This window comes from Procambarus clarkii, chromosome 21, assembly GCF_040958095.1.
Source record: "Procambarus clarkii isolate CNS0578487 chromosome 21, FALCON_Pclarkii_2.0, whole genome shotgun sequence".
NCBI lineage: Eukaryota > Metazoa > Arthropoda > Malacostraca > Decapoda > Cambaridae > Procambarus > Procambarus clarkii.
In genome coordinates, this window is record NC_091170.1 from 16,199,723 (window position 1) to 16,213,351 (window position 13,629).

The window sequence follows — 13,629 nt, forward strand, 5'->3', positions numbered from 1 at the left end:
CAGGTACTACACTGTGGGAGGTGGTGAGGTCTCGTTGGCAGGTACTACACTGTGGGAGGTGGTGAGGTCTCGTTGGCAGGTACTACACTGTGGGAGGTGGTGAGGTCTCGTTGGCAGGTACTACACTGTGGGAGGTGGTGAGGTCTCGTTGGCAGGTACTACACTGTGGGAGGTGGTGAGGGGCTCTCAGACATGTAGCAATGACACTGGTCTCTAAACCAGTGGGGTCACGACCAAACCAGTGGGGTCACGACTAAACCAGTGGGGTCACGACTAAACCAGTGGGGTCACGACTAAACCAGTGGGGTCACGACCAAACCAGTGGGGTCACGACTAAACCAGTGGGGTCACGACCAAACCAGTGGGGTCACGACCAAACCAGTGGGGTCACGACTAAACCAGTGGGGTCACGACTAAACCAGTGGGGTCACGACCAAACCAGTGGGGTCACGACCAAACCAGTGGGGTCACGACTAAACCAGAGGGGTCACGACTAAACCAGTGGGGTCACGACTAAACCAGTGGGGTCACGACTAAACCAGTGGGGTCACGACTAAACCAGTGGGGTCACGACTAAACCAGTGGGGTCACGACTAAACCAGTGGGGTCACGACCAAACCAGTGGGGTCACGACTAAACCAGTGGGGTCACGACTAAACCAGTGGGGTCACGACTAAACCAGTGGGGTCACGACCAAACCAGTGGGGTCACGACTAAACCAGTGGGGTCACGACCAAACCAGTGGGGTCACGACCAAACCAGTGGGGTCACGACTAAACCAGTGGGGTCACGACTAAACCAGTGGGGTCACGACCAAACCAGTGGGGTCACGACTAAACCAGTGGGGTCACGACCAAACCAGTGGGGTCACGACTAAACCAGTGGGGTCACGACTAAACCAGTGGGGTCACGACCAAACCAGTGGGGTCACGACTAAACCAGTGGGGTCACGACTAAACCAGTGGGGTCACGACTAAACCAGTGGGGTCACGACTAAACCAGTGGGGTCACGACTAAACCAGTGGGGTCACGACCAAACCAGTGGGGTCACGACCAAACCAGTGGGGTCACGACCAAACCAGTGGGGTCACGACTAAACCAGTGGGGTCACGACCAAACCAGTGGGGTCACGACCAAACCAGTGGGGTCACGACTAAACCAGTGGGGTCACGACTAAACCAGTGGGGTCACGACTAAACCAGTGGGGTCACGACTAAACCAGTGGGGTCACGACTAAACCAGTGAGGTCACGACCAAACCAGTGGGGTCACGACCAAACCAGTGGGGTCACGACCAAACCAGTGGGGTCACGACCAAACCAGTGAGGTCAAGACTAAACCAGTGGGGTCACGACTAAACCAGTGGGGTCAGGACTAAACCAGTGGGGTCACGACTAAACCAGTGGGGTCAAGACTAAACCAGTGGGGTCAGGACTAAACCAGTGGGGTCACGACCAAACCAGTATGGTCACGACCATACCAGTGGGGTCACGACCAAACCAGTGGGGTCACGACTAAACCAGTGGGGTCACGACCAAACCAGTGGGGTCAAGACTAAACCAGTGGGGTCATGACTCTGGACTCACCGGTTGAGGCTGTGTGTGAAAGAGAATATTTGTGTAACGTGAACACACACGTATATGTGAGTGTTCACGTGAAGCTGAACCACGTGAATACACGTGGTTGAGCTTGACAGTTACACACGTGGTTCGCTGACACGCGTTCACTCGTGGGCGACTTACACAGTTACGAGTGAGTTACTAAGATTGGAGGCCGCGTTACTCCTTCCTCTTACATCGACTTGGGCACCTGAGTCTTTTCACAGGTCGTCACAGGTCACGTGGTAGACGTTACCTTTGTCGCCGTCACAGGTCACGTGGGTAGACGTTACCTTTGTCGCCGTCACAGGTCACGTGGGTAGATGTCCTCACGGATGTCTAGGTTACGTTTGTCACCTTTTCCGGTGACTTGTCTGCATAAAGGTTCCCCAGAAGGCCAGAAGTTCCCCAAAATACTCCCTGTTATAGATGGGGGAACTAGTGCTGGCTCTCCAGACTAGCAGCTGCGAGCAACGTAGCTATTCAGCTTATTCCGAGCTGAACCACCGTCCAACACACCTGGCAGCGGAGTCAAGCTGGTCCAAACATGGCCCTCATTAGAGACCAAACAACCTGGGCCAGAGTAAACAAAGCAACAGAGAGATAGTTTATGTGCACAAGCGGTGCACAGTGAGCACGAGGGGCTGCCTACCCGGCTCCTGGAACCTTGCAACACAAGCGGTGCACAGTGAGCACCTGCGCTGCCTACCCGGCTCCTGGAACCTTGCAACACAAGCGGTGCACAGTGTGAACCAGGGCTGCCTACCCGGCTCCTGGAACCTTGCAACACAAGCGGTGCACAGTGTGAACCAGGGCTGCCTACCCGGCTCCTGGAACCTTGCAACAGCTCTGCAACACGAGTGATGGGAGGACGAATGTGTAAATAGTCAGGAGGTAGATGAAGGTGAGGAAGAGGTTGATGAAGGTGAGGAATAGGTAGATGAAGGTGAGGAAGAGGTAGATAAAGGTGAGGAATAGGAAGATGAAGGTGAGGAAGAGGTAGATGAAGGTGAGGAATAGGTAGATGAAGGTGAGGAAGAGGTAGATAAAGGTGAGGAATAGGAAGATGAAGGTGAGGAAGAGGTAGATAAAGGTGAGGAAGAGGTAGATGAAGTTGAGGAAGAGGTAGATGAAGGTGAGGAATAGGTAGATGAAGGTGAGGAAGAGGTAGATGAAGTTGAGGAAGAGGTAGATGAAGGTGAGGAATAGGTAGATGAAGGTGAGGAAGAGGTAGATAAAGGTGAGGAAGAGGTAGATGAAGTTGAGGAAGAGGTAGATGAAGGTGAGGAATAGGTAGATGAAGGTGAGGAAGAGGCAGATGAAGTTGAGGAAGAGGTAGATGAAGGTGAGGAAGAGGTAGATGAAGGTGAGGAATAGGTAGATGAAGGTGAGGAAGAGGTAGATGAAGTTGAGGAAGAGGTAGATGAAGGTGAGGAAGAGGTAGATGAAGGTGAGGAATAGGTAGGTGAAGGTGAGGAAGAGGTAGATGAAGGTGAGGAATAGGTAGATGAAGGTGAGGAAGAGGTAGATGAAGGTGAGGAAGAGGTAGATGAAGTTGAGGAAGAGGTAGATGAAGGTGAGGAATAGGTAGATGAAGGTGAGGAAGAGGTAGATGAAGGTGAGGAAGAGGTAGATGAAGGTGAGGAATAGGTAGATGAAGGTGAGGAAGAGGTAGATGAAGGTGAGGAAGAGGTAGATGAAGGTGAGGAAGAGGTAGATGAAGGTGAGGAAGAGGTAGATGAAGATGAGGAAGAGGTAGATGAAGGTGAGGAAGAGGTACATGGAGGTGAGGAAGAGGTAGATGAAGGTGAGGAATAGGTAGATGAAGGTGAGGAAGAGGCAGATGAAGGTGAGGAATAGGTAGATGAAGGTGAGGAAGAGGTAGATGAAGGTGAGGAAGAGGTAGATGAATGTGAGGAAGAGGTTAATGAAGGTGAGGAAGAGGTAGATGAAGGTGAGGAAGAGGTAGATGAAGGTGAGGAAGAGGTAGGTGAAGGTGAGGAAGAGGTAGATGAAGGTGAGGAATAGGTAGATGAAGGTGAGGAAGAGGTAGATGAAGGTGAGGAAGAGGTAGATGAAGTTGAGGAAGAGGTAGATGAAGGTGAGGAATAGGTAGATGAAGGTGAGGAAGAGGTAGATAAAGGTGAGGAATAGGTAGATGAAGGTGAGGAAGAGGTATATGAAGGTGAGGAAGAGGTAGATGAAGGTGAGGAAGAGGTAGATGAAGGTGAGGAATAGGTAGATGAAGGTGAGGAAGAGGTAGATGAAGGTGAGGAAGAGGTAGATGAAGGTGAGGAAGAGGTAGATGAATGTGAGGAAGAGGTTAATGAAGGTGAGGAAGAGGTAGATGAAGTTGAGGAAGAGGTAGATGAAGGTGAGGAATAGGTAGATGAAGGTGAGGAAGAGGTAGATGAAGATGAGGAAGAGGTAGATGAAGGTGAGGAATAGGTAGATGAAGGTGAGGAAGAGGTAGATGGAGGTGAGGAAGAGGTAGATGAAGTTGAGGAAGAGGTAGATGAAGTTGAGGAAGAGGTAGATGAAGGTGAGGAATAGGTAGGTGAAGGTGAGGAAGAGGTAGATGAAGGTGTGGAATAGGTAGATGAAGGTGAGGAAGAGGTAGATGAAGGTGAGGAAGAGGTAGATGAAGTTGAGGAAGAGGTAGATGAAGGTGAGGAATAGGTAGATGAAGGTGAGGAGGAGGTATATGAAGGTGAGGAAGAGGTAGATGAAGGTGAGGAAGAGGTAGATGAAGGTGAGGAATAGGTAGATGAAGGTGAGGAAGAGGTAGATGAAGATGAGGAAGAGGTAGATGAAGGTGAGGAAGAGGTAGATGAAGGTGAGGAAGAGGTAGATGAAGGTGATGAAGAGGTAGATGAAGATGAGGAAGAGGTAGATGAAGGTGAGGAAGAGGTACATGGAGGTGAGGAAGAGGTAGATGAAGGTGAGGAATAGGTAGATGAAGGTGAGGAAGAGGCAGATGAAGGTGAGGAAGAGGTAGATGAAGGTGAGGAAGAGGTAGATGAAGGTGAGGAAGAGGTAGATGAAGATGAGGAAGAGGTAGATGAAGGTGAGGAATAGGTAGATGAAGGTGAGGAAGAGGCAGATGAAGGTGAGGAAGAGGTAGATGAAGGTGAGGAAGAGGTAGATGAAGGTGAGGAAGAGGTAGATGAAGATGAGGAAGAGGTAGATGAAGGTGAGGAAGAGGTACATGGAGGTGAGGAAGAGGTAGATGAAGGTGAGGAATAGGTAGATGAAGGTGAGGAAGAGGCAGATGAAGGTGAGGAATAGGTAGATGAAGGTGAGGAAGAGGTAGATGAAGGTGAGGAAGAGGTAGATGAATGTGAGGAAGAGGTTAATGAAGGTGAGGAAGAGGTAGATGAAGGTGAGGAAGAGGTAGATGAAGGTGAGGAAGAGGTAGGTGAAGGTGAGGAAGAGGTAGATGAAGGTGAGGAATAGGTAGATGAAGGTGAGGAAGAGGTAGATGAAGGTGAGGAAGAGGTAGATGAAGTTGAGGAAGAGGTAGATGAAGGTGAGGAATAGGTAGATGAAGGTGAGGAAGAGGTAGATAAAGGTGAGGAATAGGTAGATGAAGGTGAGGAAGAGGTATATGAAGGTGAGGAAGAGGTAGATGAAGGTGAGGAAGAGGTAGATGAAGGTGAGGAATAGGTAGATGAAGGTGAGGAAGAGGTAGATGAAGGTGAGGAAGAGGTAGATGAAGGTGAGGAAGAGGTAGATGAATGTGAGGAAGAGGTTAATGAAGGTGAGGAAGAGGTAGATGAAGTTGAGGAAGAGGTAGATGAAGGTGAGGAATAGGTAGATGAAGGTGAGGAAGAGGTAGATGAAGATGAGGAAGAGGTAGATGAAGGTGAGGAATAGGTAGATGAAGGTGAGGAAGAGGTAGATGAAGGTGAGGAAGAGGTAGATGAAGTTGAGGAAGAGGTAGATGAAGAGTTGAAGAAGAGGTAGATGAAGGTGAGGAATAGGTAGGTGAAGGTGAGGAAGAGGTAGATGAAGGTGTGGAATAGGTAGATGAAGGTGAGGAAGAGGTAGATGAAGGTGAGGAAGAGGTAGATGAAGTTGAGGAAGAGGTAGATGAAGGTGAGGAATAGGTAGATGAAGGTGAGGAGGAGGTATATGAAGGTGAGGAAGAGGTAGATGAAGGTGAGGAAGAGGTAGATGAAGGTGAGGACTAGGTAGATGAAGGTGAGGAAGAGGTAGATGAAGGTGAGGAAGAGGTAGATGAAGGTGAGGAAGAGGTAGATGAAGGTGAGGAAGAGGTAGATGAAGGTGAGGAAGAGGTAGATGAAGGTGAGGAAGAGGTTCATGGAGGTGAGGAAGAGGTAGATGAAGGTGAGGAATAGGTAGATGAAGGTGAGGAAGAGGCAGATGAAGGTGAGGAATAGGTAGATGAAGGTGAGGAAGAGGTAGATGAAGGTGAGGAAGAGGTAGATGAATGTGAGGAAGAGGTTAATGAAGGTGAGGAAGAGGTAGATGAAGGTGAGGAAGAGGTAGATGAAGGTGAGGAAGAGGTTGATGAAAGTGACGAATAGGTAGATGAAGGTGAGGAAGAGGTAGATGAAGGTGAGGAAGAGGTAGATGAAGGTGAGGAATAGGTAGATGAAGGTGAGGAAGAGGTAGATGAAGGTGAGGAAGAGGTAGATGAATGTGAGGAAGAGGTTAATGAAGGTGAGGAAGAGGTAGATGAAGGTGAGGAAGAGGTAGATGAAGGTGAGGAAGAGGTTGATGAAAGTGACGAATAGGTAGATGAAGGTGAGGAAGAGGTAGATGAAGGTGAGGAAGAGGTAGATGAAGGTGAGGAAGAGGTAGATGAAGGTGAGGAAGAGGTAGATGAAAGTGAGGAAAAGGTAGATGAAGGTGAGGAAGAGGTATATGAAGGTGAGGAAGAGGTAGATGAAGGTGAGGAATAGATAGATGAAGGTGAGGAAGAGGTAGATGAAGGTGAGGAAGAGGTATATGAAGGTGAGGAAGAGGTAGATGAAGGTGAGGAATAGGTAGATGAAGGTGAGGAAGAGGTAGATGAAGGTGAGGAAGAGGTAGATGAAGGTGAGGAAGAGGTAGATGAAAGTGAGGAAAAGGTAGATGAAGGTGAGGAAGAGGTAGATGAAGGTGAGGAAGAGGTACATGAAGGTGAGGAAGAGGTAGATGAAGGTGAGGAATAGGTAGATGAAGGTGAGGAAGAGGTAGATGAAGGTGAGGAAGAGGTAGATGAAGGTGAGGAAGAGGTAGATGAACGTGAGGACATGTTACCTATGACTGAATATACACAGAAATACCAACTAATACAGAACATTAAAAAAGCAAGCAACCATTAGACCTAAACTAAACTGTTTATTTACATAAAGCTTTTATTGTGTACACAATGTAAGGTGCGGGTGTGACGCTAATGGTTGTACATAGAATTGTTTGTTGTTGTCAGTGGCACTGTTGTTGTTAGTAGCACAGTTGTTGTTAGTAGCACTGTTGTTGTCAGTGGCACTGTTGTTGTTAGTAGCACAGTTGTTGTTAGTGGCACTGTTGTTGTTAGTTGCACAGTTGCTATTAGTGGCAATGTTGTTAATAGCATTGTTGTTGTTAGTGGCACTGTTGTTGTTGTTAGTGGCAGTGTTGTTGTTAGTGACACTGTTGTTGTTAGTGGCACTCTTATTACTGACACTTATTCTTAGTGGCACTGTTGTTGTTAGTAGCACTGTTGTTGTTAGTGGCACTGTTGTTGTTAGTGGCACTGTTGTTGTTAGTGTCACTGTTGTTGTTAGTGGCACATTTGTTGTTAGTGACACTGTTGTCGTTAGTTGGACTGATGTTATTATTGGCACCGTTGTTGTTAGCCTCACTGTTGTTGTTAGTGGCACTGTTGTTGATAGTAGCACAGTTGTTAGTTGCACTGTTGTTTGCGGCACAGTTGTTGTTAGTAACACTGTTGTTGTTAGTAACACTGTTGTTGTTAGTAGCATTGTTGTTAGTAACACTGTTGTTGTTAGTAACACTGTTGTTGTTAGTAGCATTGTTGTTAGTAGCATTGTTGTTAGTGGCCCTGTTATTGTTAGTGGCACAGTTCTTGTTAGTGGTTCTGTTGTTGTTAGTAGCACTGTTGTTGGTGTTAGTGCCACTGTTGTTGTTAATGGCACTGTTGTTGTTAGTGGCATTGTTGTTGTTAGTGCCACTGTTGTTGTTAGTGCCACAGTTGTTGTTAGTGACACTGTTGTTGTTAGTGGCACTGTTGTTGTTAGTGGCACTGTTGTTGTTAGTAGCACTACAGTTGTTAGTGACACTGTTGTCGCTAGAGACACTGTTGTTGTTAGTGGCACGGTTATTGTTAGTGGTACTGTTGTTGTTAGTAGCACTGCTGTTGTTAGTGACATTGTTGTTGTTATTGGCACAGTTGTTGTTGTTAGTGGCACTGTTGTTATTGACACTTGTTGTTAGTGGCACTGCTGTTGTTAGTGACACTGTTGCTGTTAGTGACACTGTTGTTGTTAGTGGCACTGTTGTTATTGACACTTATTGTTAGTTGCTCTGTTGTTGTTAGTGGCACTCTTGTTATTGACACTTATTGTTAGTGGCACTGTTGTTGTTAGTGGCACTGTTGTTGTTAGTGGTACTGTTGTTGTTAGTGGCAATGTTGTTGTTAGTGGCACTCTTGTTGTTATTGCCGCTCTTGTTATTGACACTTATTGTTAGTGGCACTGTTGTTGTTAGTGGAACTGTTGTTGTCAGTGGTACTGATGTTGTTAGTGGCACTGTTGTTGTTAGTGACATTGTTGTTGTTAGTGCCACTTTTGTTGTTAGTGCTACTGTTGTTGTTAGTGACACTGTTGTCGTTAGTGACACTGTTGTTGTTAGTGGCACTGTAGTTGTTAGTAGCACTAATGTTGTTAGTGACACTGTTGTCGCTAGTGACACTGTTGTTGTTAGTGGCACTGTTGTTGTTAGTGGCACTGTTGGTTTTAGTGACACTGTTGTTGGTAGTAGCACTGTCATTGTTAGTGGCACTGTTGTTGTTAGTAGCACTGCTGTTGTTAGTGACACTGTTGTTGTTATTGGCACAGTTGCTGTTGTTGTTAGTGACACTGTTGTTGTTATTGGCACAGTTGCTGTTGTTGTTAGTGGCACTATTGTTATTGACACTTGTTGTTAGTGGCACTGTTGTTGTTAGTGACACTGTTGTCGTCAGTGACACTGTTGTTGTTAGTAGCACTGCTCTTGTTAGTGACACTGTTGTTCTTATTGGCACAGTTGTTGTTGTTATTGGCACTGTTGTTGTAAGTGGTACTGATGTTGTTAGTGGCACTGATGTTATTATTGGTACTGTTGTTGTTAGTGTCACTGTTGTTGTTAGTGGCACTGTTGTTGAAAGTAGCACAGTTGTTAGTTGCACTCTTGTTCGCTGCACAGTTGTTGTTAGTAACACTGCTGTTGTTAGTAGCATTGTTGTTAGTGGCTCTGTTATTGTTAGTGGCACAGTTGTTGATAGTGGTTCTGTTGCTGTTAGTAGCACTGTTGTTGGTGTTAGTGCCACTGTTGTTGGTGTTAGTGCCACTGTTGTTGTTAATGGCACTGTTGTTGTTAGTGGCATTGTTGTTGTTAGTGCCATTGTTTTTGTTAGTGCCACTGATGTTGTTATTGGCACTGTTGTTGTTAGTGACACTGTTGTTGATAGTGGCACTGTTGTTGATAGTGCCACTGTTGTTAGTGGCACTGTTGATGTTAGTAGTACTGTCGTTGTTAGTGGCACTGTTGTTGTTAGTAGCACTGTTATTGTTAGTGGCACTGTTGTTATTAGTTGCAGTATTGTTGTTAGAAGCACTGTTGTTGTTGGTGACACTGTTGTTGTTAGTGGCACTATTGTTATTAATGGCACTCTTGTTGTTGGTGGCACTGTTGTTGTTAGTGACACTGTTGTTGTTAGTGTCACTGTTGTTAGTGGCACTGTTGATGTTAGTAGTACTGTCGTTGTTAGTGGCACTGTTGTTGTTAGTAGCACTGTTATTGTTAGTGGCACTGTTGTTATTAGTTGCACTGTTGTTGTTAGTAGCACTGTTGTTGTTGGTGACACTGTTGTTGTTAGTGGTACTATTGTTATTATTGGCACTCTTGTTGTTGGTGGCACTGTTGTTGTTAGTGGCACTGTTGTTGGTAGTGGTACAGTTGATGTTAGTGACACTGTTGTTATTAGTGATACTGTTTCTGTTAGTGGCACTGTTGTTGTTATTGGTACTGTTGTTGTTAGTGGCACTGTTGTTAGTAGCACTGTTGTTGTTAATGACACTGTTGTTATTAGTGGTTCTCCTGATGTTAGTAGCAATGTTGTTGTTAGTAGCACTGTTATTGATAGAAATACGTATGTTGTTAGTGGCGCTGTTGTTGTTAGTGGCACTGCTGTTGTTAGTGGTACTTTTGTTGTTAGTTGCAGTGTTGTTGCTAGTGACCCTGATGTTGTTAGTGGCACTGTTGTTTTAGTGGCACTGATATTGATAGTAGCACTGTTGTTGCGGTTGGCACTGTTATTGATAGTGGCACTATCGTTGTAAGTGGCACTACTGTTGTTAGTGGCACTGATGTTATTATTGGTACTGTTGATGTTAGTATCACTGTTGTTGTTAATGGCACTGTTGTTGATAGTAGCACAACAGTTGTACTGTTGTTAGTGGCACAGTTGTTGTTAGTAACACTGTTGTTTTAGTAACACTGTGGTTAGTGGCTCTGTTTTTGTTAGTTGCACAGTTCTTGTTAGAGGTTCTGTTGATGCTAGTTGCACTGTTGTTCTAGTTAGTGACACTGTTGTTGCTAGTGACACAGTTGTTGTTAGAGGCAATGTTGTTGTTATTTGCACTGCTGTTGTTAGTGATACTGTTGTTGTTAATGGCACAGTTGTTGTTAGTGACACTGTTGTTGTTAGTGGCACTTATGTTCTTGTTGTTAGTGGTACTGCTATTGTTGTTAGTAGCAATGTTGTTGTTAGCCGCACTGTTGTTGTTAGTGGCAATGTTGTTGTTGTGGCAATGTTGTTGTTGGTGATACTGTTGTTGTTAGTTGCATTGTTATTGTTAGTAGCACTGTTGTTGTTAATTGCGCTGTTGTTGTTAATAGCACTGTTGTTGTTAGTGGCTCTGTTGTTGTTAGTAGCACTGTTGTTGTTGGTGACACTGTTATTGTTAGTAGTACTGTTGTTGTTAGTAGCAAAGTTATTTTTAATGTCCCTGTTGTTGTTAGTGACACTGTTGTTGTTAGTTACAATGTTATTCATGGCACTGTTATTGTTAGTGGATCTGATGTTATTAATGGGACTGTTGTTGTTAGCGGGACTGTTTTTGTTCGCGGCACTATTGTTGTTAGTGGCACTGATCTTGTTAGTGGCACTGTTGTTAGTTGCACTGTTGTTGTTAGTAAAAATGTTGGTGTTAGTGGCACTGTTGTTGTTTTTGGCAGTGGGCACTGTAATTGGTTAGTTGCACTGTTGTTTTTGACACTGTTGTTGTTAGTAGCAATGTTGTTGATAGTAGCAATATTGTTGTTATTGGCAGTGATGTTGTTAGTGGCAGTGATGTTATTAATGGCACTGTTTTTGTTAGTGGCTCTGTTGTTGTTAGTAGCAATGTTGTTGTTGTTAGTAGTAATGTTGTTGTTAGTAGCAGTGTTGTTGATAGTGGCACTGTTGTTGTTAGTGGCACTGTTGTTGGTGGCTCTGTTGTTGTTAGTAGCAATGTTGTTGTTAGAAACAGTGTTGTTGTTAGTGGCACTGTTGTTGTCTGTGGCACTGAAGTTGTTAGTGGCAGTGTTTTTGTTAGTGGCACTGATCCACTAACAAAACTGATGTTTTTGATGATCAAAACGATCCACTGATGTTTTTGTTAGTTAATAATGGCACAGTTGTTGTTAGTGACACTGTTGTTGCTATTGGCACTGTTATTGTTAGTGACATCGTTGTTAGTGGCACTGTTGTTGTTAGTGGTACTTTTGTTGTTAGTGACACTGTTGTTGATTTTGGCACTATTAATGTTATTAGTTCTGTTGTTTTAGCGGCACTGTTATTGATAGTGACACTGTTGTTGTTAGTGCCACTGATCCTGTTAGTAGCACTATTGTTGTAAGTGGCAGTGTTGTTGTTAGTGGCACGGATGTTATTAATAGCACTGTTGTTGTAAATGTCACTATTGTTGTCAGTGGCACTGCTGCTCTTAGTACCAATGTTGTTGTTAGTGGCACTGTTGTTGTTAGATGTACTGTTGTTGTAAGTGTCACTATTGTTGTCAGTGGCACTGCTGCTGTTAGTAGCAATGTTGTTGTTAGTGGCACTGTTGTTTTTAGTTGTACTGTTGTTGTCAGTAACTCTGTTGTTGATAGTAGCACTGCTGTTAGTAGCACTGTTGTTAGTGGTTCTGTTATTGCTAGTGGCACAGTTTTTGTTAGTGGTACTGTTGTTAGTCGCACTGTTGTTGTTAGTGACACTGTTGTTGTTAGTGGCACAGTTGTTGTTAGTGGCAATGTTGTTGTTAGTGGTACCGTTGTTGTTATTGGCACTGTTGTTGTTAGTGGTACTGTTGTTGTTATTGGCACTTATGTTGTTGTTAGTGGCACTGTTGTTGTTAGTGGCACTGTTGTTGTTAGTGGCACTGTTGTTGTTAGTGGCAATGTTGTTGTTAGCGACGCTGTTGTTGTTAGTGGCACTGTTGTTGTTAAAGGCACTTGTGTTTTTGTTAGTGGCACTGTTGTTGGTAATGGCACTGTTGTTGTTAGTGGCACTGTTGTTGTTAGTGGCAATGTTGTTGTTAGTGACGCTGTTGTTGTTAGTGGCACTGTTGTTGTTAGTGGCACTGTTGTTGTTAATGGAACTTATGTTGTTGTTGGTGGCTCTGTTGATGTTAGTGGCAATGTGCTGTTAGTGGCACTGTTATTGTTATTGGCAATGTTGTTGTTAGTGGCAATGTTGATGTTAGTGGCACTGTTTTTGGTTAGTGGCACTGTTGTTGTTAGTGGCACTGTTGTTGTTAGTGGCACTGTTCTCGTTAGTGGCACTGTTGTTAATAGCACTGTCGTTGTTATTGGCACTGTTGTTAGTGGCACTGTTTTGTTAGTAGCAATGTTGGTGTTAGTAGCACTGTTTTTGTTAGTGGCACTGTTGTTGTTAGTGACACTGTTGTTAGTGACACTGGTGTTGTTAGTAGCAATGTTGTTGTTAATGGAACTTTTGTTGTTATTGTTACTGTTGTTGTTAGTAGTACCGTTGTTGTTAGTGGCACTGTTGTTGTTAGTAGCACTGTTGTTAGTGGCACTGTTGTTGTTAGTGGCACAGATGTTATTATTGACACTGTTGTTGTTAATTGCACAGGTTTTATTAGTGGCAATGTTGTTGTTGTCAGTGGTACTGTTGTTTGAAACACTGTTTTTGTTAGTGGCAATGTTGTTGTCAGTGGCACTGTTGTTGATAGTGTCACAGTTGGTGTTATTGGTAATGTTTTTGTTAGTATCACTGTTTTTGTTTGTTGCACTGTTGTTAGTGGCACAGTTTTTGTTTTTACAATTGTGCCTTTTCCTGATTATGATGTTGCTGTGCCTGAGGCCTAATGTTGCAGTGTCTAATTACTTAAGTTTTAATGTCAGATGCTGTTGTTGAGTGAGATGCTGTTGTTGAGTGTGATGCTGTTGTTGAGTGAGATGCTGTTGTTGAGTGTGATGCTGTTGTTGAGTGAGATGCTGTTGTTGAGTGAGATGCTGTTGTTGAATGTGATGCTGTTGTTGAGTGAGATGCTGTTGAGTGAGATGCTGTTGTTGAGTGAGATGCTGTTGTTGAGTGCGATGCTGTTGTTGAGTGAGATGATGTTGTTGAGTGAGATGCTGTTGTTGAGTGTGATGCTGTTGTTGAGTGTGATGCTGTTGTTGAGTGTGATGCTGTTGTTGAGTGAGATGATGTTGTTGAGTGAGATGCTGTTGTTGAGTGAGATGCTGTTGTTGAGTGTGATGCTGTTGTTGAGTGTGATGCTGTTGTTGAGTGAGATGCTGTTGTTGAGTGTGAT

At 44.6% G+C, this 13,629-nt stretch overlaps 2 protein-coding genes across 2 annotated transcripts in view; one reads left to right on the top strand and one right to left on the bottom strand.

Moving 5' to 3' along the window:
* The first annotated feature begins 2,663 nt into the window (after positions 1-2,663).
* Positions 2,664-6,525, top strand: LOC138367110 (golgin subfamily A member 6-like protein 6). The gene is made up of 6 exons (XM_069328514.1): positions 2,664-2,669; positions 3,458-3,583; positions 3,836-3,961; positions 4,886-5,011; positions 5,264-5,389; positions 6,358-6,525. The coding sequence occupies exons 1-6, from the start codon at positions 2,664-2,666 to the stop codon at positions 6,523-6,525; spliced, it is 678 nt and encodes a 225-aa protein (XP_069184615.1).
* A 736-nt stretch (positions 6,526-7,261) lies between these two features.
* The window catches only part of LOC138367111 (uncharacterized protein DDB_G0283357-like), a 69,555-nt gene continuing 63,187 nt past the window's right edge, over positions 7,262-13,629 (bottom strand). The window contains exons 2-5 of the mRNA XM_069328515.1: positions 13,200-13,629; positions 11,587-12,468; positions 8,744-10,063; positions 7,262-8,015 (exon numbers count right to left, since the gene is read on the bottom strand). The exon at positions 13,200-13,629 is cut by the window's right edge and continues 1,834 nt beyond it. Of these exons, the coding sequence (XP_069184616.1) occupies positions 7,262-8,015; positions 8,744-10,063; positions 11,587-12,468; positions 13,200-13,629 (3,386 nt within the window). The remainder of the gene's footprint in view (positions 8,016-8,743; positions 10,064-11,586; positions 12,469-13,199) is intronic.